The following is a 27,242-nucleotide window of genomic DNA, read 5'->3' as shown; positions in this document are numbered from 1 at the left end:
GCTCCCTGTGCAACTCTCAGAAAGACCGCGGCGGTTCCTTCCGATTGGTGGAGACGAGGGCGTCTCCTGTGACGTCATGATCCGCCACCCCACATGAGCGCCGCGGGGCTTGGCCCTCGGCGTGTCGCCCTCTGTGATTGGCCGGCGTGCGGCGTCACGTGGCGGCGACGGCTCGTGGCGCGAAGGCGGAAGCGGCGCCATTTGCCGGTGCCCAGGCGTGAGGGGTGGTCGGTGGTGCCGGCGCAGTCATGCCAGGGGCGCGGCGGTCTCTCGCCTCCCCGGTGGTGAGCGGCGTTCTCTGCCCATGCGGATCCTCGCATGGATCTGCGGTGGAGAGCGGCGGCGGCGGCGGTGGCGGCGGGGGCAGCACGGGGTCCAGCGGGCGGTCGCTATGCGAGGCCTCCGAGCAGGACCGGCGTCTCCGCGCCCTGTTCCAGAAACTCGACGTGAATCGCGACGGCGCGCTCTGCATCCACGATCTGGCCGTGGGGCTAGGCCGCCTCGGACTGCACCGCACCGAGCTGGACCTGCGGGTGAGCGGCGGAGGGCGATGGGATGTGGCTCGGCGGGACTGAGCGGTCCCGCGTTCGGGGGGTGAGGGAGGGTTTGGCCGCTCCCTTAGTCCCTCTCCGCTCTGGAGCCCTCTTCGTGCTCCTCTCAGGAGCACGACGTGGACTCTGGAGACCTTCCAGCTGTGTCTCGCCGGGGCAGCGGTGACACTTGCGCATGGTAACACCGTGGCAGCACCTGCGTCCCTTTCGTGTCCTGTTCCCCGAGCGAGAGCGGGGCTGTGTGATGTGACACGGCCGCTCCGCTCCCCAAGGGTCCTTGCCTCAAAGCCACCCTGCCGGCTTGCACGCTAGACCCGGAGGAATCAGCTTGCTTGCTACCTATAGGCACGTGCGGTATTAACTGTTTGTAATTAATAGGAGTAAAACCTTAGTGTTTGGACAGGAAAAACCATAAAGGAAATCGTGTTCCTCCAGGATTCAGGACAGGGCAACTTGCATGCTGGCTTACATTAGTGGAAAGTCCTTTGGAAACGATTCCTGAAGTCAGGGTAACTGTGCAGGTTTCATTCCATCACTGTGTTCCTCATATGAGTCCGGCAGCGTGTTGCTACTCATGTTTGCCCAGGACAGCTTATGCCAGGCTCGTTTGTTTTATGGGTTTGGCAATATCTTAGATTGTAGGGAGGCTGTTGTACTGTACAGTTGTACTGTACAGTTCACACGTGGAGCATATAGAACATGCAGCTCTGGCTTTCTCTTTCAGTATTGGGGGGAGCCTTTTATACTCACACCGCTCTGTGTGATGCTGTACACTGGGCTCCAAGGTTCGACATGACGCTGCACTATTTAACTGTGATTAGTGTAATTTACATGTCTGTGATTAATGTGCTTGTCCTCAGTGCTGCACAGTTTTTCCCTGCCTAGTCGCTTGTGTTTTATGTGCAGGGCCATAAAAAAAGCTGAGTATTATGTGAAGATAGGAGATAAGCACATGGGTGCAGCCACTGTGCCACCACAGAGTGCCTGAATCGTACAGGAAGGAAGAAAAGTTTAAGAATAACTTCAGAGTCACTGAAAATATACTTAATTTAAGTGACAGCTGGTATTCTCTCCCTGTTCTGGGAGTGCTGCTCCAGTTTGAGTGCTTTACTTGCACAATCCTTTCTGGAGTTTCTAGTTCCTTTCTAACTTTGAATCTCCAGCATCTTAAGTTCTAACATTTCTTTTTGGTTGGCACCTTCTTAGCTGCTGTAAAATATAAGAATTCCTTGGCAGTGTGATCTTGTGAGTAGTTTAGTTGTGCTGTTTCTAAAAGTAACGTGAGTGCTATGGGGGTTTTCTTCTGGGTGCATTTGGGTAGGTAAATCTGGCTGTACTACAAGTCACCTGTGCATGCCCTGTGACACTGACCTGCTGCCACCTATGGGGCCCAGCCCTTGACCTCTGGCAAAATTCCCTCATGACCCACAATGATCCGTGCTTACACCTGCATGCCTGTCTCCATTTGCCTTCCCTTCTCTTTGCATATAATTCAATCCAGGCTAACTTTCTCTGGCCCAGGAGGAAGCACCTTAAAACAAACTGCGTTTTTACTTCCCAGCAGAGAGTTTCTTTGCTTGGCGCTGCGGGAGTGGCACAGAGGAACCGTTCTGCAGGGACTGGAACTCGCTGCCGGAGGGAAGCGCTGGCTGGATGCTGCTTAACAATCCTGTCTTTCTGCTGAAGAATCCTGTCTTTGTCTGTCAGTATTGTTCCTCAAGCCTTTCCTTCCTCTGACTCCTCTTCCACATCAATAGTGTGAGGAGGGTGAAACCCTGGCAGCAGGGTGCCCAGAGAAGCTGTGGCTGCTCCATCCCTGGAAGTGTTCAAGGCCAGGCTGGAAGGTGCACTGAGCAAATTGATTTAGTGGAAGGTGTCCCTGCCCATGGCAGGAGGTTGGAACTGTGTGTTCTTTAAGGTCCTTTCCAACTAAAACTGTTCTAGAGTGAGCAAAGCACTGTTTGTATGGCAGAGCATTCCCTTCAGCAGGGTAAAAACCATTGAGAGTGAGGATGCAGAGTTCAAAACTCTCAAGTTCCAGTTAAAAACGTGGGAACAGCCCTCAGCTGGCTAGCAAACTTCCATGCCGTGCAATTTTTATGGAAATCAAATAAACTTCCTGTTTCCAAGGCAGTTCTATTAATAAAGTCAGTCTTTTTTCTGCTCCATCCTTGGCTAATTATGGCACCTCAATGCTTAACTAATGTGAGGTCACGCTCAAGAAAAGTGCTTAAGTGTCAAGATAGAAAACCTTTCTGATTTATTGAGCATGGTGTTTGGAGACCAATTTAGGCATAAATCACATGGATGGCTAGTGATTAGTAAATTACTTGGTGCCTCTGGTGCACTTTATTTTTCCTTCTGTGCAGCAGTACATTTGATATGGGTGTTGCCTTCTAATGTTTGGGGGCAGATGGAGAAAGCATTGAGCTCATAAAGTAAGGTTATCACCAATCTTAGATGGGAGCTGCTAATCTCCCTGTGTCAGTAGACTGAAAGTCCTTGTGGTAACAATAACTTTTGGGCTGAACTTGAAAAGAAAATGAGCAATATTTTGGCTCCTTCAGTGCTTGAGAGTTCTTGCTGAGATAAAACCCTTTGTGGCCTTCTTGGAAAATTGCTGCCTTCTCTTTTAGAGGTGGCTTTCTGTGGTGAGGGAGAGAAGGCTTGTACTCAGATATCCTTTGAGGTGGAATTTGCTTATGTAAACAATGCTTTTTTGTTGTTTCTTTTTTTTTTTTTTTTTTTTTAACCCATGCTGTTATCTTTAAACCAATTGACAAATACAGTGTGCCAAACCAGTGAGCCTTGTAATGAAATGCTTGTTTGCACTGGTCAGCATGAAGCAATCCACATACTTCACTCTATTTGGGCAGTAAAATTATAACCATGTGAAGAATTTTTAAAAGCCTTTCTTGTTCTACTGTGAGAAGGGATAGTCTTTTACTGCTAAATTTCATCTACCTCTGGGATGGTCAGTGTCCTGTTACTGTTGCTTGCTGACTTTATATAGACCTATGGAACTTGAAATATGCACTTAATGGAAATATGCTAAAACAGAACTGTTTCCTACTTTGTATCTGGAGATGTCCTATTGCTGAAAGAATGTGTGATGGTAATATTTGTGTGTTTGCTAATGTAACTGTTTTCCTACTGATCCTGATTAACTGCAGGGCTGGAGTGCCATTCCAAAACTTCATCTGTGCTCCTGAATGTTCTGACAGTCTGAACTGGTGGAATTTAATCCCAGCTGCCTAGAGACAGACTGAAGTGGTGAACTTTGTCTGCAGCTGCCTCTTCTGTAGTGGTGCTGAGCATCTTCTGCTGGACTAGTTCACTTTAAGAAACAGAGAAAACATAACCCTTGTCTCTTTTCAGTCCCAAATGTCCTCTTTGCCTCTGCTGTAGCAGTGATGTCCTTCTTGGTCTTGTGCTACTTTCCCCTCCTAAATTCATATATGCAACTGTGATTGCTCCCTTGGTGTCAGCTTCCCCATGGAAAACTCTATCAGCTCCCAGGCTGCTGAAATCTGCTTTCATCACTTCTTCCTTAGCCCTGTATCTTCTCCTTGATCTCCAGGTCCTGGCTGTCTAAACTTTCCCCCAAGGTCTGTTTTTTATTTTTCCCACGTACTGAAGAAGCAAAGCTGTGCTGCTGCAGCTGGATTCTGCAGTGTTCTGTTTGTGTCAGGCCTTTCTTCTGAGCAACTTTGCATTTTAAGTGTGTCCCGGGACTCTTCCAGCTGTGTCCATGCCATTCTGGGATAATAGATCAGTTAGCTCTTTCGCAAGTGACTCCTTGAATGGATTGAGAAACTCTTTCTACTGTAGCAGTTGCAATCATAAAAAAATTTAATCTTCTTTCTGATCATTACTTTATCTTCTGTCATGACGTCATTTAATTCTTCCTCTCAGGCTCTGTTTCGGTAACTGTTTTATTCTTCAGCACTTTTGAATACTCTGATTTACACTCTGCACAATGTACTGCAATTCTTAACAACTGTAAGGGGCAGAAGGAGCAGGGACATTTTCCAGTGTGATGATTTCACTAGTTTTCTATTCACAGACATCTGGATTTGGAGGACCTGAGTTTTTATTGTGTTACAAAAGTCAGTTTATGATAAAAAGAGCAAAATACTAATATTGTTCTGTAATTTGGACTGGAATATATCTCCAGCTGTCATTTAGATCACACAATACAGCTCCAAACCTATATACATTTATGCATGATCACATTTTCATGGTTTATGTGTCCTGAATCCTGCTGGGGCACTTGCAGAGCTTTTACCTGGGCTTTTGAAATTCGTGGTGAAGTGTTGAGCAACACAAGGTTGTATCAGACAAATACTCTTACAGTTTGATATTCCAGATGATAGCCTTCCTTCTGCTGCCAGCAACTTCTCATCCACCCATCTCTTTACTAATCCCAAAGGATTACCTTTTGTGAATACCCCAAACCAATTTAATACAAGGCAAAACCATTTTCAGTAACATGCAAATTAAATTCACACATTCATGAATAATGTTTATTAAAATAATAAGCAAAATAGATTATATTTGCTGGGTCTGTAGGGAGTGGAGGCCTGTTCCTGCTCTTTGTAAATTATGCAGTGTGTGGTTTGATGGAGGCCCTATTCTCATGCACTTGAGCAAGAGCAGAACTGTAGGTCAGAGATTTAATTGTAGATAAAACTTTCAAATCAGGTTGTGAGTGGTTAGTTGGTATGAATTTGGGGTTTGTTGCCTTCTCTGATTTACGCTGAAGACACAAATGAACTCTGTAATCAATCACATGAGTTCTTGACAGCTGCAGAAAAGATTTTTGGGTTCGGCACAAGGAAACTTCTGGACGCAGTGTTGGTTATTAATAGCCTTGGCCAGCAGCCCTACAGTGAGAGCTTTGGGACAAGGAATGTCAGGGAGACGGGCTGGCACCCCAGCCACCCCAGGCTGTCACTGTGCCAGGACACAGAGGTCTTGCAGGGACAGCAGGAGGAGAGGAGTGCTGGGGACCAGGGAATCTCAGACTGTCTTGGTGAAAGTCTTTACCCAGACTTGGGCTCTGGTCAGCCCTGCATTAGTGTGATTAATGCTTGAAATGGGCAGTGTGTGTCCACTCAGTGTTCAGAGGAGAGATTGGGAGTCAGGTTTTAGATGCATATATGCACAGGAGAAACTTGCTCCTGAATGTTTAGCTTGCATATAAACAGTTGCAGATGAGACAGGTGTTGCTTTATGTACATATAGAACCAGGTATATAGCTCTTGAGGGATGTTTGTTCTTCTAGGATTGTTTTTTTGTCCTACCTTGCAGAAAATTTGAGAAGCCTGTGGTTCTCTGGTTTATTTAGCAGAGACCTTTGTCCTGTTTGCACAGTGCTAATGACCAAGGGCTGCTGGCTGACCTTTGAGAGATGTAGGTGCAACTTTGACTAGACTATATACATTTTAAATATCAGCATTGTGTAAGTAGAAAGGCATCCTAAATATCACTGAAGTGGCCTCACATATTACTTCCTGCAGGATGGGGTCTGTTCTGAACTTTGTAGAGAAGGAAATGCCTGTAGGAACTCCTCGGCCTGAGTGGAATGTAACAACAAAACTCATCCAAAGCAGCTGATTGTGCCTGTGTGGAATATGCAGCAGTGCTTTGGTCTTTCAGTGTGTTCTGTGGGGCATTTTTTAATGACCAAGGCTCAACATCTTTGTAAGTAGTGGACATAGTTCCTTGTCCTCATCAGCACGGATTATTATTAATGTTGGAAAAGACCTCCAAGGGAGTCCAACCTTTGACGTAACACCACTGTATTAACTTAACCGTAGCACTGCGTTGTTTTGAGAACACCTCCTGGGGTGATGACCTCTCTGGACAGCCTGTGCCAGTGCCTTACAATCCTTTCAGTGAAAAAATGCTTCCTGATGTCCAACCTGAACCTCAACTGGCGTGGCTTGAGGCTGTTTCCTCTTGTCCAGTTGCTAGTTGCTTTGGAGAAGAGGTCAACTTCCATGTGGCTAAAACCCCCTTCCAGGGAGTTGTCAGATTACTGAGATAACAGTAGGTAAGAAAACCTCCAGACTTCAGCATACTTATTGTTTCTTTTATTTTTTTTTTTATTTTTAATCTAGCTGAATATTGATCAGAACCCTTAAATGGTTGGTGAGCATTAATAAAAGACATCAAAGCCATAATAAGGACTTGGTCTTTTGTTTGAGAGCCCTACAGAATGGTTGTGCTGCAGCCCTGGGCTCTTGGTTGCACATAGTATAATATGATATGGTGTTGGGAGGAGGAGAAGGGGGAGGGAGCTTTTTCCTACAGACCTACTTGTAGCAAATGGGAAATGAGTCTTTGTTCTTGTTCATGTCCTATGGCTATATTTGTCCCTGTGAATATGGGACATGAGCACAGTTTAATGATGGCCCAGTCTTTGTCTTAGGTGGAGAAGCATAGCTGTGATAACTCATGTCTGTTTGGGAAGGCAGCAGAGATGTCTGAATTTTTCCAACTGCAGGGAAGCTTCTTCCAGCTAAAGTGGTTTGCAGTGGAGAATTCCGCTCTAAGAAAAATTGTTGAAATTTTTAGAGCATGAGTTGCTTGGTATGTGAACCTACATCATTTAGCCTGAGGAGAACTGTGTGTGGGCAGGCCTGGGCCTGGGCTGCTGCAGGGCCATCCTTTCTCACTACCTGTTTTCCTGCTTAACTGTGGTGCAGCAAAAACTTGATTTTCTAATTTCTGAGTATTAAGGATGCCCTGTCTCTTAGTTAATCCCTGCTCTTCGTATAATATGACCTTGATGGAACTCTCTGTCCTGGGCAATGGCTTTGTGCTCCCCCTCCCTGGCCAGCTCTCTCTGTATTTTTGTATTTGGCATTGGCTGTGGATGCCTGAATATATCAGCTTGGGTTGCTAATTCCTTTTGCCAGGGTTTCTGTAACGAGGAGACCTGAGCTGCTTTGTAGTGTTCCCTGAGCTATGCTGTGTCACCTTAATATATGAATGTACTTGAATGTCACCAGACAGTTTAATTATTTAAGCAGCAGCAGCCAAGATTTTATGCCATGGTGGGAGAAGCACCGTGCAGGGTTAACGTCACATTTCTAAAAAAGCGTGAAGTAGTGACATACTTAATGTTTTCCTCTTTCACAAATTAAATTTGAAAAGATAAGATATGTAATTGGTAGAGTCATGGTGGCCCATCCCACTTGGGGGCTGGGTGCTATTTCTGGGTGGCACACGCAGAAAGGCAGCAGGGCTCCTCTGGGTGCTTCCAGGAGGCTCCCAAAGGAGATGAGTCACTGCTCATTCCTGCAGGGTCACCTAAGGAACCAGAGACTGCCAGCAGTTCCTGTGCTGGAGGAGAAGGGTCATTGCCCCCAGCACAGCTCCCTTCCCTCTTGCCCCCCTTTCTTTTTGCCCTCCCTCTCACATTTTTTACATGTTAGCAAGTTGTCAGTGATGAGGTTCACATGTTCACAGGAAAATGCTGTGCATTTACTCAGAAGTCTTCTAGAAACCATATTAAAGCAAAAGTGGATTTCTGCCAGGCATACCAGCTTGGAAAATGCAAGCATCTGTCTGAAAACTGGAGTTTTAGACTCAGCACGTATGATGATGTGGCTGAAAAAAGTACAAGATACCTTGGTTTTATGCCTTACACAGAACCTCCCTCTGCCAGCTTGCAGTATTGAGGAAAATACTTTAATTGAGCAAAACACGCCAGTCTCTTGCTTTTTTCTCATTCTTTTGTCTCTATCTGGATAGATTACAGCTCTTTATTGTCAGCTTCTGCTCAGGCTATCTAATGACTATCCATTTTGGTGTACAGGGCTCTGAGGCCAGCTGCCACAGGCGCCTTCTGTCCCCAGTGACTGGTGTGCTGGCTGAGAGCCAGCATTCAGATCAGCTCTCCTGCTTTTTCTGCCTTAAATCTCAGGTCTGGATCATGTAAACAGCTGGAATTGGAGGAATAGCTGCCTCCTAATGCAGCTAAGGTTGGGAAGGCTGTTTCACTTGTGGCCTAGGTGTTCGTTCATGATTCCTAGAAAAAGTGAATTCTTGCTCCTTGTGTTCCTTTGTGTCACCTTTCATGCTGGACTCACAGCATTTATTACATCTTTTTTTTTTTAATGTGTGAATAATTGGCTTCATGGTGGTGTTGGCAGAGTAATACTTCCCTACAAATTCCCTTTAGGAGTGCAATTCTCATGCTTCTAGCTATAATCATCTTGCTGTTACTAGGTTTATTATTCTGACCTAATAAAATTCCCCACTTGGTAAAATAAATGCCTTTTTTTTTTTTTCCCTAAATATGATTTGAAAATTCTGTCTGTTCTCAAGGAGTTGTGTGAATTAGTGTGGTGGCAGAATTCCTCTGAGGTTTTTAGTGAGGACAGAGGCCAAAGAAGCATTGCTGGATTTCTGCTTTAATTACACCCCAGGCATGTAATTTCTTGCACAAATTATTATTTTCTTATGAAATCTCTGCATGAACAAAGGAAGATGGGAGTCCCTGATGTGCACATACCACTAATGTTAATACTAACGCAGGGCAACAATTGTAACAGTGTCAGGTAACATCAGCTGATAAATGGAGCCTTGTGAGTATTAAGTGACCACAGAGGACAAATCTCAAATTCTACTTCGGGTGCCTTGCCTTCCTTATCATGACTTGTAGCTGTGTGAGTGGCAGGGCAGCCTGCCTGTTGCTGCAGGCAGCTTAGATGCCCTTTCCACACTTTTTTGGACCCCATCCATGAGTAGCCTCGTGGTTACCCCAGCAGAAAGCTCTGCAGGTTTTTGGCTGGGTTAATGAGGTTGTCAGAGGAGCATGGGAGCAAGGGAAGTGCAGCGCTTAAGTGGATGTGTGAGATGACTTGTAGTGGCAGTAAAGCTTCAGATTAGTTCACAGCTGCTTGTGAAACCACAGCCTTAGGCTAACAGAAGCTGATTTTGAAGAACTGTGCCCAGTTCAGAAAATGAGCTTTGTTCCTCTGGCTTGAGAGCATTAAAATCTTCCACATGTCATCTTAAAGGATGTGATTCACTTTGTTAGAAAGTAGTTTAACTTTTGTGCTTGTAGCTGTGATGGCTGGCAGCAGCTCAGGGTAATGGAGGCATGACAAGAATTCCTCAGTCTTTTCTGCCTGTGCCTGAGCTGTTGACTGCATCCCAACTAGAACCAGATTGTGCCAGTGCCTCAGGGGGATTTCCCACACCCTCACCCCAGGGCTACTGCTCCATAATTTTGTAAATTTTTTATGTGTGGTTACTTTTTGGTATGTGTCAAATGTTAAGATAAAAAACTTTGTTGCATTCTGTACACAGACCTTGTGATTAAAAAGCATTTTTTTCTTCTTAAGTAATTCTGGTGTATTTGCAGAAGAATTTTTTAATGTGGTGTCCTCTATGTAATTGTCTCTCACTTTTTCCATTACCTAGGTTCCTTATGGGAATTCAATGATAGCAAGTTCCCAAAAGTGATGTTCATCTCAAAATTTATGTGCAACTTGGCTGCATAAGGCTTGCAGACCTTTTAGATTTTGCATATTTTCACATCTAATATCTGTGTAAGAGCAGTGTCCTGCAGTGTGTCACTCTCAAGAGTTAAAAGCTGAGGTCCTTTGCTTGCTGTGGCTCTTGCTGTGCTGTGTTGGGTAGGGAGCCCCAGGTGATGGAAGCTGTGGCTTTGTACTCATTTTTTCTGCCTGTTAAACCCCCCAAACTTATGGAAGAGTTACAGTACTGTGGAAGTGAGGCTTGCAGTGCCCTCTGTGAACACAAAGAATCTGGGAACATGAAGTAAGCCGATGAATTGTAAAATGGAAAATGCTGCTGGGTTCCTCCAGGGTGGGTTCTGGTGGGAGGCTGACACTGCCTCACCAATCAATGAACAACTGCTGCTGTGGCAGCAGAGGAAAGCATGGCATTTCTTGTAGAAATCCAAGCAACATCATGTGTCGCTGTGCTTTATATATATTAATATCCTACCTTTGACTAGGTGGTTCAAGGCTCCTCCGGCAGAGCTCGGCCAGCCGACCAACCAGCGATGGTTTTAGCACAGCCCTCACAGTGATGAATGGCCGTAAACGCAGTGCTGGGAGCCGAAGGCGGCAGCAGCTCAATGCAGCACCAAAGAGCTATTGTAGGCACGGATGAGACTATAATAGACTGGGGAGAGAGAGTGCACTTAGAGGTTAATGCGGCCACGGCTGGGCAAAGCCGGCTTCTCTCTGCAGAACCATCTGCTGCCCTAACAAAGAGCTGCGGCCGGAGCTGGCGGGCTGCGCGCATCCCTCGGCCGCTGCCCATTGCTTTGGGGCAGCGCTTCCCATGCCCAGGCCACTGCCCGGGGCCCGGCGAGCGCGTTCCTCTGCGGGCGGCCTCCCGCGCCCCGGGCGCGCTCCCGGCCGGCTGCGCGCGCTGCCGTGCTCCGGAGCAGCGCAGTGTTGGGAGCGAGGATTGGCTGGGCACTGCTGCAGTGGGGACGCAGCCTGGGTGCTCAGCATCGCTGCTCAGCCTCGCTGCTCGCCTGGGCTGCCGCTGGGATGCGCCGGGACGCGCAGCTCAGTTGGCAGCTCTGAGAAGCTCCTCTCGGAGAGGTTCATCTTTTAGCTTTCCTCCTTAAACGCGGCGTTTCGGCTTCTCTGTCCGAGCCTCCAAAGCGCAGCGTCTCGGCTTCTCCGTGCCAGGGGTCTTGTGCTTTGTCTGTTGCCATCAGATTTCTGAGGCTCTGGTACAATGAGCTGCTTGTCAGGCCAGGCACGACTGCAGTAGCAGCAATTTCAAAAGGCAGGAAGCATCCGCAGGAGCGGTCTGTAAAGAATCGGAGCCGGTGGAGTCGCTGGGTTGAACCTCCCGCTGGCTGCCGTGCCGATTCCCGTCTTGAGGGTGCTTGGTAGTGCAGTCACATCATCCTTGGCAGCGGGCAGCTCCTGAGCGCTCAGGGTTTCCCTGCCTGGGATGCTCGCTGGAGCAGCAATGCTGCAGACCCTGTGGCATTTTCTGTCTAGCTTCCTTCCCAGGGCCATATGCCAAGGTCCTGCAGATGAAAAAGAGGATGAGGCCAGAAACACCACCCCACTTCCAGGCCCCGGGGAGAAAGGGCCAAAGGTGTTGGGGAAGACACAGGACAGAGGGACTGATCCCACTGAAAGGAGACCAACTATCCTACTGGTGGTTGGACCCGCAGAGCATTTTCCAAAGGTAATGGGATATCCAGGGGCCTGAGGAGGGGTTGGTGCACATGACAGTGGAGTGTGTGGTCTGCTGGGAGAAGGGGTATTGCAGGTGGAGTGTGTGAGTAGTGTGTGTGTGTGAATTTGGGGAGGGGGGAGAGGAACAGGAGAAGGGAGCAGGGTCTAACGTGTGTGCCTGCTAGAAAGGAAGGGGGTGATGGGCAGGGGAGTGACTGAAGAGAGGAGGTGATTAACCTTCCAAACATGATGTTCAAAGTGTGGGAGAAAAATGCTGTTTAGGGGCATGGGGGAATATGGGGGCCTCCAGGGTTCCTGGGCAACTTGTAAAAAGCATGACTGAGAGGACAGGGAAGGATAATGCACGTTAGTGGCGAGTCCCAGTCTCGCACCAGAGACCGGCAAAGAATCAAATGCATCCTAAAATGTTCTGGAGTCAGTCTCTGGTAATTTGGCAAGCCTTTGGTAAAACTTGCATGTTTTGAGGCAAATGAGTAACGGGCTGTATTATTTGAATGGCAGAGCCCGGAAGAGAGCGAAGTCTGTCCCTGGGGAGCGGGTGGCATAAGGGAGAGACTAAAATCTGAAGATGGGAAGTTCTCAGGGGGTGGGAGGGTGGGGAGGTGGTGGGGGCGCACAGTTGGCAGAGAATAAATGGTGAGGCTTTGTCTGGGGGGAAGTGAACAAAAGCTGCTTAGTTTAGTGCTGGAGCTTCCAGCACAGTGCTGGCCGACTGCAGTTCTGGCTGATTTAATGGAGGGAGTGCTGTCTGTCTCCCCTGAGGATGGTGCAGTCAGCTCTGACTACATGTGGTTTAAAACCAAGGGTGTGACCTGGGATTAGGGGGGAAGGAGTTGGGCATAAGGACTGTAAAGGGTGGGAGGTGGGGCTGATACTGAAGGGCTGCAGCAAGGATAGGGGTGTGTGACTTTCAGGATCCAGTTTATTTGACAGGGAATTTGGCATGGTTGTTGCTGTGAGCTTTCTCTTTAAAATGAGGGATGAACAGGTTTAAACTGTAGAGTGGATTAATATCTGTTCTGCTGCTATTTTGAATGGAAACAAGCAGGGCAGCATTTCACATTCTGAGGAGCAGAAGCCACTCCCTGCTTGAATCAGACTGAAAAATCTGCAGGGACTTTTGCCTTCATCTCTATCCTTAGCAGTTAGCACTGTGCATCCCCTTCCAAAAAAGGAGCATGCGCATTTTGAGGAGGACTTTGGTGCACAGAGGTTGAAGAAGGACAGAGGCTCAGAACTGAAGGAAGTGGTGATGAAAGCCTTGGAATTACAGGGCTGAAAATCTCTGGTGTCTTCAGAGAACAATGGTCTCTCAGTCAGGGAGAGTCCATCTGTTCACACCTGGAAATAAAGCTTTCTCTGAAAGCTGATTGGTATCAGGAGATTGGTATCTCCTCTTTCCTGTGTGACCCTGGCAAGTTCTGCTGCATACAAACCATAGGATTGGCTAATGGAGAAATACCTAGAGGATAAGGATGAGGTAAAATGGAGTTATTGCATCTTAGGAAGTAACTGCCCATCTGCTAGGAGGTTGTGACTGTGTAATTTTAGCTTGCCCTGATTGTAAAGTAAAACACAGTGTAAAGCTCTTCTGTTGAGGATTATGCAGATATGTTTCACCTTGCAATTCGGGTTGGCTTATGCTTCATCCAGCCCATGGCTCAGTTGATGGACAGTAACTTGTTAAGATGCAATGACTTGTTTGTGCTTGATCAGGTATCAGTGTTCCAGTTACCTGTCTGAAGAAGTGTTGGAAAGAGTCTCGTACAGCCTTAGGGATAGATAATAAACCATTGTGAACAAACAGTGTTATTTGGTGTTAATAGAAGATGTGGGGGCTTTTGTTCTCTGCCACTGGCTGGCTGTGACCTTGGGAGCTGTCTCCTGATTAATAGGCCACTTCATTTTGTAAAAACACCTGTTACTACCTCTCTGCTAAAACCACACAAAATACCACACCTGGTGCTGGGGTTTCTGTAAGGAATTGATGTGTATTGATAAACTTGACTGGAGGGGCTTCCTGGCCTTGGTTCTTCAGTCTTCACTTGTTATTGCTATGTTCCTCCTCAGATGTTTGCCTGTTTAAAGCTGTTTCAACATAAGGCTGTTTTTGCAAAGATGGGGAGAAAATATTGATTGCAAACGTGTTGTGTTGGCTCTGAATCTGTGTACACAGGAAACACGCATCATCTGCCCCTGATGTCACCATCTGGACTTGTAACTTTGGATCCATGTGTTGTTGGTGGAACAGGTCACCTCTCCTGGTTACCTTTATGTCAAATACCACATAGTGCTCTCTGTTGTGCTCAGTCTCTTATCCTTCCCCTGGCAAAGCCTTGGCTGGTTGCAGCTCTTTACTCTGCTGGGGTCTCTTAAATCATTAACTCCCCTCCTTCATACACTGTACACTCTCTGTTCTTTGTGAGGACTTTCTGTATTGTTCAATTAATTATAAGCTAGTTTCCAGAAATTGAAAAAGACCAAGTCAGCAGAACCCAGTGAAACCTTCTAGCAATTGGAGCCCAGAAAGCTGTTTTGCCTGTGAAGGAGGATGTTATGTGACTGTGACGCTCGCTGGTACTTGATATTTTTAGAGCCTTTTTTTTTAGCGAAGTAAATTCAAAATTAAACAGCATACTTTCCTGCTCCTTGTATGGCTGCATCTTTCTGTCCCTTGGGAGATATGTTCTGGAGGTGATGTAGTAAACCAGTGATGAAGCAGATGCCTAAAAGAGTACAAATTATTTGGAAAGGTTAGCAGGGATGGCACGTTATGGAAACTGGTAACTCATGCAGCATGTAAAAGAACCAAATCCTATAAATAAAATGAAAATGAGTTTGCTAAAGGGAGAAAGAGCTGGGTTTGCCTTCATGGCTCACTTTTCTTGCCATCAAGGAAACATCAGAGGATACTAGGCAGGCTGGCTCCACATGGCCCAAAATGTGTAGTTTGAGTGACAGAATTGGTGGATGGAAATATCAGGGAGGCGTGACTTCATTTGAGCTCCGTGCCCTGTCCTTGGTTTGATCAGGAATAGACAGTGCTAATGAGGGATGTACTGTCTGTAGCTGGTGCCTTAAGCTCTGGGCTGTTTGTGTTGCCTGCAGGGGCTGGGGCAGTGGGATTGGCTCCGTGTGTGCTGAGATGTGGGCAGTGACCCCACACCAGTGTCCCAGCAGCACTGATCCCTGCAGCTCTGGAGAGGTGCCTGGCTCTTGAGTATTTCCAGCTTTACCAGGATTTTTTTTAGCTGAAATACAAGAACTTCTTAATACTTGTTTAATTTCCCTTTGTCATTATAACCTGAATTACTGGTATAAACTTCATTTGTAATCTGTCTCTCCTTCTTAGCTCACTGTCCTGTAATTAATACCCTGCTTAAAATCAGCTTTAACCTCATTAGCTTTCTCCTTTCCTGTGACGTAGGTAGTAGGGCTTTTTTTTCCCTAAAATGTGCCGATTTTGCCTTTTGTCTCTAGCTGCCAACTCTAAACAGAGTTTCTTAGGAAAATCTGCATCATGTTGGCATAGCAACTGAGCTGCCAAGCCGCTATAATAGTGATGCTTGGCAACTCGTGGGAAGGACTGTGGAGGGTCTTAAGGCTTTGTGAAGCAAATCTGAGTTAGATTTGTTCACTTACTACCTGTTGCAGGAGGTATCTGCTCTGCTCCCCTCGGTGGGGACGTTTGTTGTTGGACTGTAGGGTGTAGGGATCATTAGGGTGCTGCTTGCAGTGAGATTGGATTTGGTGGCAATGCTGGGGTGTGCTGTGGGCATGCATGCAGTGAGCTGCTGCAGCTGATCTTTAAGAGGATCTGGAGTCCCTGAGAAGATCCTGTTTTCATGCAGAGAGACGTCAGCAGGGAGTAGGTTAAGCCTGGTTAGGTAACCTGGCCATGGTGCCATGGTAGCTGAGGTGCCCCAGGACCTCCACTGTAGGTCACGACAACCAAGGGTACTGAGTTGCTGTGAGTCATAATCCATTAAGCTTAAAAAAACCCCAAAAAAGTCCTTGAAATTAAGCCACAGATGAAATATTCCTTTCCAGTTTGTGTGATTGATATGAAGCTCCATGAGCAGATCATTACAGACCTTGGCTTTGCTTTAGAGAGCGAAACACCATGGTAAAGATGTACAGACACCCTGTGCATGAGGGCCCGAGGAGGGGAGTGCTGGTTGGACTTTGCTTTGCCAGGCAGGCTGTTCAAACACAACAAACACTAGAAAATGTTGCTGTGTCCGCAGCAGCGGGGAAGGCTGTTATCCCAGCTGGCTTGAACCAGTTCAGCAAACACACTTTGTTACTTCTAGTGCAGACATTTACAGCATTTGGGTTATTGGCTATGGCTTTTTGCATCTTCCTTGTGTGATAGCTTCTCTCTGATTAACACCAATACTATAACTTTATTTAAAATTCATGTTAGCAGTCAGTGATTCTGTCCTGAACACTACTGTTGCCTGCTGCACATTGGTACTCTCTCTAGAGAGATAGGTGTTACCCTGTACTTCAAACTCCACCAAATGCTCAGAAAGTTGTAATTATACCTGCATTAAATGATGCTTGTGCCACACTCCCTCCAGCCTGGCTTGCTCCTAATAAGAGCTCAGGAACTTGCTTACAAAGCAGTTAAACTGTCAAGGATAGAAACTGGAAAATGTTGTTCTGCCTGGGACACTTCCCAAAGCACATATCTGACTGCAATGTTTAATTGGAGTCAGAAGAGGATGACAAATACTAAGCTGGTGTAACTGCTGTGGAGATCTTAGCTAGGAGACTTAGAAGCAGCTGGGGCTGTTTTAAAGCCTGCCCTTGATTTGGGCGATTTTCTCTGTGTTTGGCTCAATGACAAACCTCCACAGGCTTTATTGCTGCTGTGTTGGTAACTCTGCAGTGCTACAGAGGGGAGAGATCTTTGTGTGCAGGGGTTGTCTGCTCTTAGCTGGCACATGTGGTTTCGGGAGAACTTGCCACCAAAGCCAGTCAACTTTGGCATAACAAAATAACCTTGTAAAAGTGGAAAAGTATTGCTTAAGCTGGCTATTCTAAACGTGTATTAAAGCAGTTAGTGGCTGGCATCCTATGCTTACTGCACTTTAAAAAACTCATTTTTGGGAAGACAGTGATAGTCCTGCTGTGTTGTATGATGGGAGAAGTTGTGATCAAGACTGGTCCCCACTGTGCGATTTGTGTAAATCCCCACAAAGGTGAGAGCAGGCTCAGAAAAGAATGATCGGATGTAAGGCACAGCAAGTGAGTGCCCTGACCCTTGGCCAAAGCCTCTTGGGTTGAGAGAGACACCCAGTAAGAGTTAAGTGGCAGCGAGTGTGATGTAAGGAGCAGGGTTTAATGGGAACTAGGTGTTGAGCAATGGGAGGCAGCACACGTGTCTCCTTCGTGTCAGCTGGGTGGGACTGAACAGCCCCGGCTTCCCTTTTAAGTAGAAGGGCAGGGCTTGTGCAGCCAATCCCGCTGGAGGCAGGCTCACTCCCAGGCATGTGTCATGAGACTTGCTGGTATTTCCTTTCCACTAGGTTCTGAAATTAGTTCAGGGGAATCACTCAGCTTTACTTCCCTTCCTTGCTGGTCGGACTGAGCAGGGCAGCTGAGTCTCGGGCTCAGAAAGATGCTCTGCCTCTGTCTGTACGTGCCGGTGTTTGGGGAGAGGCAGGCGGAGTTTGAGTACTTCGAGTCGAAGGGGCTGCCGGCCGAACTCAAATCCATCTTCCGACTCAGCCTCCTCATTCCTTCCCAGGAATTCTCCACCTACCGCCAGTGGAAGCAGGTATGACCCTGAGAGAGGAATGGAAGGGAGGGAGTGAGCAATGGAGGGATGGTGTCTGATACCTGCAGTGGCTCTCTTGAGAGGGGGAGAGGTTCATGATGGCCCTGTAGTAATAACTGAGTGAAGCATGGAAATGCTTTCCGTGCCCCTTGACAGGGATTGCTGAACTGGCATGGAGTGAACTCTTTTGTTTTTGATTCTTTTGTTTTGAATTGGGTGAGGTATCAGTGCCTATAAGACTGTTTAAGCCTGTTGATGTGAGTTAAATAGGAAAAAATGTGTTTTCCAAACCATGGATTTGTCTACTTCTGTGGGTCTGTTCAGATACAGCATTTCACATCCTCTTCCTCCTTCTTGCATCCTTCCACATGCCTCCTTCTGACAGCAGGGCTGTAACGTAGAGTCAGCTGAAGCTGGTGAAGGTGAGCATGTCTGTGCTGTGAGCAGGAGAGCAGCTCTGTATGAGTGACTCAGCCAGGGGTGGGTGGGCTGAGCTGGGGAACGTTATGCAAGAACCTTTTGCTTTGCTAGGGAAGGGACTGCACTAAACACTTGGAGTTTTCCATCCTGATGTGTCACAGCTCTTGCTTTCGGCTTGCTGCTACTTTTTTTTTTTATGGTCATGCTATCAAGATTCCCAGAGAGGTGATTATTGATCAGCCAAGCAGGGGAGGCTTTTTACACCTCTGCAGGGACATGGACAGCAGGCTGGAAGGTGTATGGGTTCCCACAGTGTGCTGCAGGAGCTGTGACTGCAGGTGACCACAGGAACTTCTGCAGCCAAAATAGATGTTAATGGCCAGATTTCATGATTGCTGTTGAAAGTGAAGAGGCGCAGGCAGATATTCGTTCACATCTCCAGAGAAGATGCTGGGAGCTTGGCTTTCTCACCCCTCACACGTGTCCTGTGGGTTACTGTCGGGCATGCAGTGTTTCTTTGCTGTGATTGTGGAGGAGGAAGGTGAACAGGGCAAAGCTTTTATTGCCTGCAGTCTCTGATCACTCAGGGTACATTTCTGCAGTTGCCAGGGTGTGCTGAGAGAGAGGGAGCAGTTGCACAGTCACATCTCTCTTACAGTGCATCCAAATTATTAATGCCTGTCAACTGGTTGGGGGTTGCCAAGTGAGAGGGAAGCCCTGATTCAGCTGTTCAAGCCCAGTGTGCTGACAGGAGAGGGGTGTTGGTCTATATTTAGCTTACAAGTTGGATGCGAGGTCATATCTGAACTTAACAACGGTCATATGATAAATGGCAGGTTAGGAATAGTGGGCATACCTTGGAGGTCAGGGCAGCTGGGACAGCACTTTCTTATTTAAGGTTCATAAAGTGATTAGGAATAATCCTCATAGCATTAGGGCTAAGGAGATGGCACTTGGTGGGTGCCAAGAGAGAGAGCAAATTATTTAGTACTGAAGTAATTTAAAATGACATTGAAACAAGGACTTAGAGCTTGGGAGACTGATGGTCATAGACTGAGGCCATATCACAGTGAGTTTAGGCTTGCCTTATACTTTGAAGTCTGAATATTGAACAAGATACTGGTGAACAGAGAGTTAACCCAGTGTTTCTTCTCAGCTCAAAGCTTCTTTAGCAACCCATCTGCTGTTAACATAAACGTTACAAGAATTAAAACAAAACTTTGGGTGATGCACTAGGCTGAATCACACTCATTGAGTGTTGCTCACTGATTCACGTTGGAAAAGACTTAAAGGCTGTCAAAAGCAAGTGACTGAACCAGAAGGAGGATAGGAACTCCCTGAGCCACATTCTTGCAGTCTGGAGATCACCTCACCTGTCAACATATCCTTAGAGAGGACAGTCCAAGGGCCATTTCCTCAGTGAGTTGTAGTGAGTTAATTAGTCATTTACCTTGTCCTAGATGCCTGGCACAGTTTGATCTTGATTTTAGCTTTGTCCTACTAAGAACCTATTCTTGCTCCACATCTCATGGAAACTTGTGTAATTAAAGCACATAGCTTCAAGGTGCCTAATCTGGTTCTCAAAGGTTTTTATCTTTGGCTGTGCTCACTAGAGCTGGACAGGAGTTTGCTGGCTGGGTTTAGTTACTGCCAGAGGGAGCTTACTTCTCTAAGGATTGTAGTAGGCACAAAATTCCTTCTCCTGTCCAGTTTTTTTAATTACCTCTAGTTTTGTGATTCACTTTTAATGCAAAACTGTTGACTCATACTCAATTCAAGAAACTTCACAAGGACTTTGCAAGGTGCTAATCAAGATACAGTCCTGAGGTTAGACACATGGCACTAGAAGAATATCTCTGATAAAAACATGAGGCATTCCATCTGTGTAATGGACTTTGGGAAACAGTTGGAATCAGGTGACATTTTTATGTTACTGTGTTGCTCAACTCTCTTAGAAGAATTACAGTTCTGTCACCTACTTTTTGGAGAAAAAGTCAAAGTTGTGTAGGAAATGTTTTTTTAAATGTGGTAGAAGAGAGGATAGATCTACCTGAATGAACAAAGGAACTGACAGTTCTCGGTTGTTTCCTGAACAGAAAATTGTGAAGGCTGGAGACAAAGACCTGGATGGACAGCTGGATTTTGAGGAATTTGTTCACTATCTCCAAGACCATGAAAAGAAGCTGAGACTGGTTTTTAAGAGTTTGGATAAAAAGAATGATGGTAAACACCTTTTTCATGCTCACAGGTGGACTGGTGCATGTGTTAGCCTGTAGTATGTGTCCTTGAGCTCACTGGCTTATCTTTGCAGGCCGCATCGATGCCCAGGAGATTGTCCAGTCTCTCCGGGACCTGGGGGTCAAGATCTCTGAACAGCAGGCTGAGAAAATACTGAAGAGGTGAAGATTCCACTGGTTTTTCTGTCTTATGTTGAGGGAGCTTGAAAGAAATATAGGGACATGGAACCCATCTCTTTTTCCTCTGTATGGACTTTCCAGAGACTTTGTCTCCTCCCTTTTTTCCCACTACTGTCTAGTTTGATTTTTCTTTGTGAATTGACATACAATTATAAAATCAGTGCTTTATTGAGACTTACTGTCAGAGTCTCTCTACTGGGGGGAAGTGCTTGCACTTAAGCTGATTTGCATCCCTGTCTGATTGTCCTGCTACCCTGAGCTTGCTGCTTTGGAGAGGGACTGTGCAGTTGCTCTTTGGAAATGCTGAGTGCTTTATGCATGTGGCACTAATGTGTTAACAACCACTTATTTGTGCTGTTTTCTTCCTCTTTTTTTCCCCTCTGCTACCTTCCCTCTGTCTGTTTGCCTGTGTGTCAGAATAAGGACGGGACACTTCTGGGGTCCTGTCACCTAGTAAGTATTATTTTCCATTTAGTGTCAGTTATGTCCCTGAATTTGGTAGGAGGGGTTGCAAATACTGTTGTGGGCTGGTTAGAAGGGAGAGAGAGAGGGGAGAAAGGAGAGCCCACTTCTATCTTGGCACTGTTTGGTGAACAGAAGATTCCCTAGCTTTGTCTTGTGTCTCTTTAGAAGTCTTTTAGTAGTTGCTTTGCAAAGCTCTTTTTGGTGTAGGCCTGGCTAATCAAAGGGAAAGGGATGAGCAATTTGTCACCCAGTGGGACTCTGTACTCACCTGATGATCAATCTTTTTAGCATGGATAAAAATGGGACAATGACAATTGATTGGAATGAGTGGAGAGACTATCACCTGCTGCACCCGGTGGAGAACATTCCTGAAATCATCCTGTACTGGAAGCACTCCACGGTAAGAAATAGCTCCTGTACAGCAAGTCTCAGTCTTTGCCCAGCTTCTTGGTCCAAGTCCTGGCCTCCTGGAGCTACTATCAGCAGTCCTTATCTTTTTCTTCACAGTTCATAGTTTCCCCGTAGCCCTGGAAGCTCAGTTGCTTCCTGTCCTCTGCTGTAATCTTGCCACATATCACTGTCACATCTGCTGGCACAGGTGATAACAACTGCAGCACAGCAGAGAGATTAAGGTGTTCTCTTGGTGTGCACCTCTAGGAGCTCCTGCCAGTGGCCAGCCCCAGCTGGTTCAGGACCTGTTAAAACTAGAATCTGATTCCATAGGCAGCCATCCTTCCTGGAGCTATCTGTACATGAATAGTATGTAATGAGATTTAACTGGCTGCCAGCTTGGAAGGTTCTGGAGAGGTCCAGCTTTTTTTGCCATGCAGCTTGCCTGCAGTTGGTCAGTTTGTTCCTAAATATGACCCAGAGTATTTTGATGTAGACAAATGTTCAGCAGTTGCCAGGTTCTTGGAGAGAAATCTTGACAGTTTCCCCTGTGACATGTTCTAGCAGTGGCAGCTCCTGTGGCCAGGCACAGCAGTTAGTGGCTGTAGATAAGCTGCTGGCTTGGAATAAGCAGATCCTGTACTTCAGCACTTGGCACTAATAAAGAGCAGTAAGACTTTGGCAAGATGGTGAAGCATTTCTTAACACCTACTTTTGCAGATCTTCGATGTAGGAGAGAATTTGACTGTCCCTGATGAGTTCACAGTGGAAGAGAGGCAGACAGGGATGTGGTGGAGACATCTGGTTGCAGGTGGAGGTGCAGGTGCCGTGTCCAGAACCTGCACAGCTCCCTTGGATCGTTTGAAAGTGCTCATGCAGGTAAGATGGAGTAGTTCCAGTTTGTTTAAATATATGAGCAGATTCCTTCAATATTTATCCTTACCTGGGAGGTGATCATGTTCTTCAACACAGTACAGCACTCTGCCCAATGTTAATCTCACTGTTCTTTTACTGCTATTTTAAAAAAAAATATTTTGAATTATTTGAGTAATCAAAGTAATATAAAAAAGTTATTATTCAGTGACTAGAAAAAGTACAGAGAATTGTTTTTGGAGGTAGACATGTCAGTTTTGTGGAAAACTTGGGTTTTGGTGAAACAGGTTAAAATCCTATGCTCGTTTGAGAGACCCTGAGGCCATGAGAGTTGAAGTGAATGTGGTGGTCAGTTTGCAGAGCTTGTATTCAGTATTAAAAGCAGTAGAAAGGAGTTGGAAATTTTTGATTTTAGCCTGCTTTGTCACTGCACCTGCTCTTGAACCAGCAGTTCATGAGAAGTTGATGGGTAGTTGATCCTGTGCTAGGTGTGGGGAAAAAAAAACAAGACAGTTGTCTATTTAACCTTTCCTCCCATTCCAGAGGGAGATATTGATTAGATTGATTAGTTAACGCTAGACTTGGCAAAAAAAGAAAAGAAGCTTGATTCCCTATTGTAGAAGTTATCTGGAAGGGATTAAAGCCTTGGCAAATCTCTGGGTAAATAAAAAAGCGGCCTTTTGTCCCTGGATTACAGAAAAACGTTGCAGTGTCGTAATGGGGACTGGAACTAATCCAGGCTTGTCCCTCTCCCCCAGGTTCATGCCTCCCGCAGCAACAACATGTGCATCATCGGCGGCTTCACTCAGATGATCCGGGAGGGTGGCCCAAGGTCACTGTGGAGGGGGAACGGCATCAACGTGCTCAAGATTGCACCCGAGTCAGCCATCAAGTTCATGGCCTATGAGCAGGTGAGGGCACAGACAGACAGCTGTGACTGCAGAAGGACAAGCTGAAAAAAAAATGATGGCTGAGATAGGCGATGGAGCCTCAATGTCTGTCTGTTTTGGCTTCTGCAGATCAAAAGGTTCATTGGTACTGACCAGGAGATGCTGAGGATCCACGAGCGGCTCTTGGCTGGTTCTCTGGCTGGGGCCATTGCACAGAGCAGCATCTACCCCATGGAGGTGAGGCAGGGGGCTGGGAGTGCAGCCCAGGAGGGCTCATGGGTAGGGGCAGGGGTGGGAAGATGTGGGTAGAACATCAGCACTGTGATATTTAATTCGTGAGTTCTCAGAGGTGGTACCAAGCAGTGGTGCTTCCGGGACACTTGCTGTGGTCCTGACAGTTGTGCTCCTAAGAATGACTTTGTATGTTGTTCTCCTGCTGACTCTCCTGTAGGCCTTCATGCTATTTATTCTTGTCTTCTAGGTTCTGAAAACACGGATGGCTCTAAGGAAGACAGGACAATATTCAGGCATGTTGGATTGTGCCAAAAACATCCTTGCAAAGGAAGGAATGGCTGCCTTCTACAAAGGCTACATCCCCAACATGCTGGGAATCATTCCATATGCTGGTATTGACCTGGCAGTCTATGAGGTATGAAGCCTTTAACCTATTGTTAGGTTAAGACTAACAATTATTATATTGTGTTTTATTTTATTGTTAACCTTTTGTAGGGCTGTGCTGCTTATCACCTATCAGTCGTGACAGGCGTTTAAGTAATTTATTAAAGCTTTCTTGAACAGCCTTATGGGGCAGAAATGTATTTTTTTAACCCAAAAATGGCTTAAAAAATAATCCAATATGATGATTCTAATTCATAAACCATAGTCAGCATCATGCATGGTCCCTTGTTTCTTTTCTTCACAAGAAAATGGCAAGAGAAAACTAAAGGAAGGCTTTTCCTCAGGCTACAACAGCAGCTCAAAAACATTTGAGAAGCTCTGTGCTTCTGGCTGAACTTGCCTGGAGCTTTCTGGACCTTTACTCTAGATCTTTCATGAAATGTGATACTCCTTTGCTTGCCTCTTCCCTGCTAATGTTGGGCTTGTTCCTTCCAGACTCTAAAAAACACCTGGTTACAACGCTACGCTGTCAACAGTGCTGACCCTGGGGTCTTTGTTCTGCTGGCCTGTGGCACCATCTCCAGCACCTGTGGACAGCTTGCCAGTTACCCACTGGCTCTCGTGAGGACACGCATGCAGGCCCAAGGTGAGAACTTTAGGAACAGTGCAAACTCCTGCCTTTGTTTTTGACCAAGGCTAAAGGTTCTCTAGTGTCAACATTGCAGCAACAGCCTCAGCTGGTCCATGCAGCTGAGCCACAGGCTGTTTGTGATGCTGCAAGGGGACAGTGGACTTTGCTGCCCTTCTGACCTCTGTGGCCAAGGACCTCCAGGAGAGAGGTTCTGTTTTGCTCAGATCAGCAGTTCTGGGCTGAGAGCATCTGCAGAGCAGTTTGAGAAAATTCTTGCTGCGTGCAGCATGGAATGGGTAGCTGAGAAGTTAATGCTGTCCCCCATGAAGCACCTTTGCTCTGGGAACATCTGAAAGCACATGGATCAGAACTGCTCTGTGAAACAAAAGTGTTTGCACCACATAGGCTGCATTATTTATTGTGTCTTTCCCTGTTGCAGCTTCAGTGGAGGGTGCTCCTGAAGTGACCATGAGGGGACTGTTCAAACACATTCTGAAGACAGAGGGAGCATTTGGGCTTTACCGGGGTCTGGCGCCCAACTTTATGAAGGTGATCCCTGCTGTGAGCATCAGCTACGTGGTGTATGAAAACTTGAAGATGACTCTGGGCGTGGACTCGCGGTGACCAGGAGATGCTGAGGACTGGGAACTCTGAAATCTTGGGATGCAATCCCAAGACATATAAGCCATCTCTCATTCTGTGAATGTGTCGACACTAAGCTGACTAAGCAAAGCTGTGAAATCTCAGATCGTGAGTCAGTAAGGAAAGGGGAGGGGAGGATCTGGTGTCCTTTGCCATCTTGCTACTCAGAACTCCACATAAACCATCACGGGATCCTTTTTGTTGGGCCTTTTGGGAGACCAGGAGAAGAACTCCTGGGAGATTGTAAGGCCGGAGTTGCTGAGGTCAGTGCCCAGCAGTATGACAGAGTAGCAAAGATTTGAGTTACAGGTCTGCTCTCAGCATGTTGGCTGTACAGAGCTGTTTGCCTACAGATGAGCACCTTCTGACTTGCTGAAAGAGCTTCTTTTTCCATTCAGAGAGCTGCTTTTTCCATTCAGTTGTTTAACTTCCTGCCCATTGTTTAAATTTGTACAAACCTTGTGTAGGAGCTGCTGCCACACCAGGCTTGTTATGTTTACAGATATTCCTATGGGCGGGAGACATTCATGTTCTGCTTCCAAGAATTGACATGAAATGTAATTTTGATCTGTACTGGTTTGGAGGGCTGGTGGGCAGTGGTTTATCCAGCCAGGCTGAAGGTTGCTTAAGCCAGCCTGATGAAGAATTAGCATTATTTATTTTTATAGGTTTAAGTGTGTCTCATAAACCCACTAACAAGATGCACTTACTAACAGAAGCAGCAGACTAGAGCCTGCATGCCTGTATCCTTTGCATGCCGGGATTGGCTTGTCTTATTCTCTGCAGGGGCTTGGAAAGGGGAAGGCAGGAGAGCCCTGGGCTGCCCGGCACTGTGATGCATGGCTTTAGTGAACAAAGACAGAATAACTCACAGCTCCTGTGCAGCTGTGCTCCCAGCACGACACGAGAGCCCCTGTGCAGCATTGCATGGACCTCTGAATTCCATCCTGCCTGGTGCCAAGGAGAGCTCGAGAACCTTTTCCAAACCCTGTGCCTATGCTGCTATCTTATCTCTTTAGACCTCTTGGCAGATCGATGTTCAGGTTTCCATTGGTGAGATGGAGGCCCCAAGTCAGGAATGTCTGCTGTGGGAAGGGGTGTTAGGGAGAGGGGCTGGCTGTCACTAGGAGAGGTGAGCTTTCAGTCCTGAAGACATGCTTGTTTGTCTTTCAAAGGGTGCTTTTCATAAGGCTAAGGGAAAGAGATGGCTTTAAAATTTCTCTGATAGTATTATGGGCTGCTTTAGTTGATAGGAGCCAGCTTCTGAGGCCTGGGAGATCCTCACCCAACTTTTCATTTTGGGTAAAATGGACCAGCATTGCATTCCACTGTTTTACTGCTTAAAGCATATTTATTTTGTATTTATTTGAACAGAGTTATGTCACATTATTTTTATAGGTTTGTTTAAATATTGTTACTGTGCTTGTATTTCTTCTTTAAAAAGTTCTCTATTAGTTATTTTACATCACACAGCTGAGCCGTGGGGAGGGGTGCTGAAGTCACTTGTGTACCTGTCCTCTGGGGCTTGAACTGCCTTTCCCACGTCTGTGTTTGTTGCTGGAGGACCTCAGCCCAGAGAAATTCTGTAGCAAGAAGCCATAGGAGAGAAGGGAGCAGATGAGGAAGCAGAACCTTGGGGAGAAGGGTGCACTGTGAGGCTTGCCTTAGCTTGGAATTGCCTTTGTGCACAATGGAAAGGCTTTGGGTGGATGGCTGAAGTTGGGAAGTGGAAGGTCTGTGGATGTTGGATGTCACAACAGTTAATTAAGAATGCTTGGGGGAATTTTTAGGTAAGGGGGGGAAGAGAGAAATCTCAGGGACTAAAGACAATACACATTTCCAGAGAGATGGAAGGAAACTTGCACTTGGACATGAGCTGCTGCATTTGTACGTTGGGGCTGAATCAGCAGGCCCTGCTGCTGAGCCAGTGCTCATCACATGCAGGAGGACACTGTGGAGATGTGTGTGAGAAATTGGAAAAGGATTTGCTAGCACTCAACAGCTGCTTTTCTTTCTGACAGATTTTGGTGGTTCCTGGAGAGTCTCCCAGGTGAGACTCTGCCTTGACTTTCAGTGCTGTCAGTAGTAGCCACATGGAAATCTAACCAACAATGGATTAGTGATATGATTTTTTTTCACCCCCCCTTTTCCTGAGACCTGTCATAAATTCTGCCGTGGCTCCTTCCTACCAGTGTGGCCTAATGAGAATATGAATATCAGAATGCAAAAATCAATGCAAAATGACAACCATCTTTGTAGCTGTAACCACAAATTGTTATAATGCAAATCTAACTCGGATTCTTCATGTAGGGAACAGTCTGCTAATAAAGGTCTGATAAAGAGA

At 46.4% G+C, this 27,242-nt stretch overlaps 1 protein-coding gene across 3 annotated transcripts; it reads left to right on the top strand.

Annotated features, from left to right (window-relative positions):
- The first annotated feature begins 198 nt into the window (after positions 1–198).
- Positions 199–27,242, top strand: SLC25A25 (solute carrier family 25 member 25). 3 transcript variants are annotated; one of them, XM_066332618.1, is made up of 10 exons: positions 199–533; positions 20,069–20,195; positions 20,284–20,371; positions 21,143–21,254; positions 21,965–22,123; positions 22,876–23,028; positions 23,137–23,244; positions 23,489–23,656; positions 24,121–24,271; positions 24,696–27,242. In XM_066332618.1, the coding sequence occupies exons 1-10, from the start codon at positions 249–251 to the stop codon at positions 24,878–24,880; spliced, it is 1,536 nt and encodes a 511-aa protein (XP_066188715.1). In that variant the 5' UTR covers positions 199–248; the 3' UTR covers positions 24,881–27,242. The 3 variants fall into 3 exon arrangements, with proteins under 3 accessions (XP_066188715.1, XP_066188716.1, XP_066188717.1); XM_066332619.1 differs by lacking the exon at positions 199–533 and adding an exon at positions 11,517–11,756; XM_066332620.1 differs by lacking the exon at positions 199–533 and adding an exon at positions 17,230–17,552.

The sequence above is a fragment of the Sylvia atricapilla genome, chromosome 19 (assembly GCF_009819655.1).
Source record: "Sylvia atricapilla isolate bSylAtr1 chromosome 19, bSylAtr1.pri, whole genome shotgun sequence".
Taxonomy (NCBI): domain Eukaryota; kingdom Metazoa; phylum Chordata; class Aves; order Passeriformes; family Sylviidae; genus Sylvia; species Sylvia atricapilla.
The sequence above is the reverse complement of the archived record's forward strand: the minus strand, read 5'-3'. Positions and strand labels throughout refer to the sequence as shown.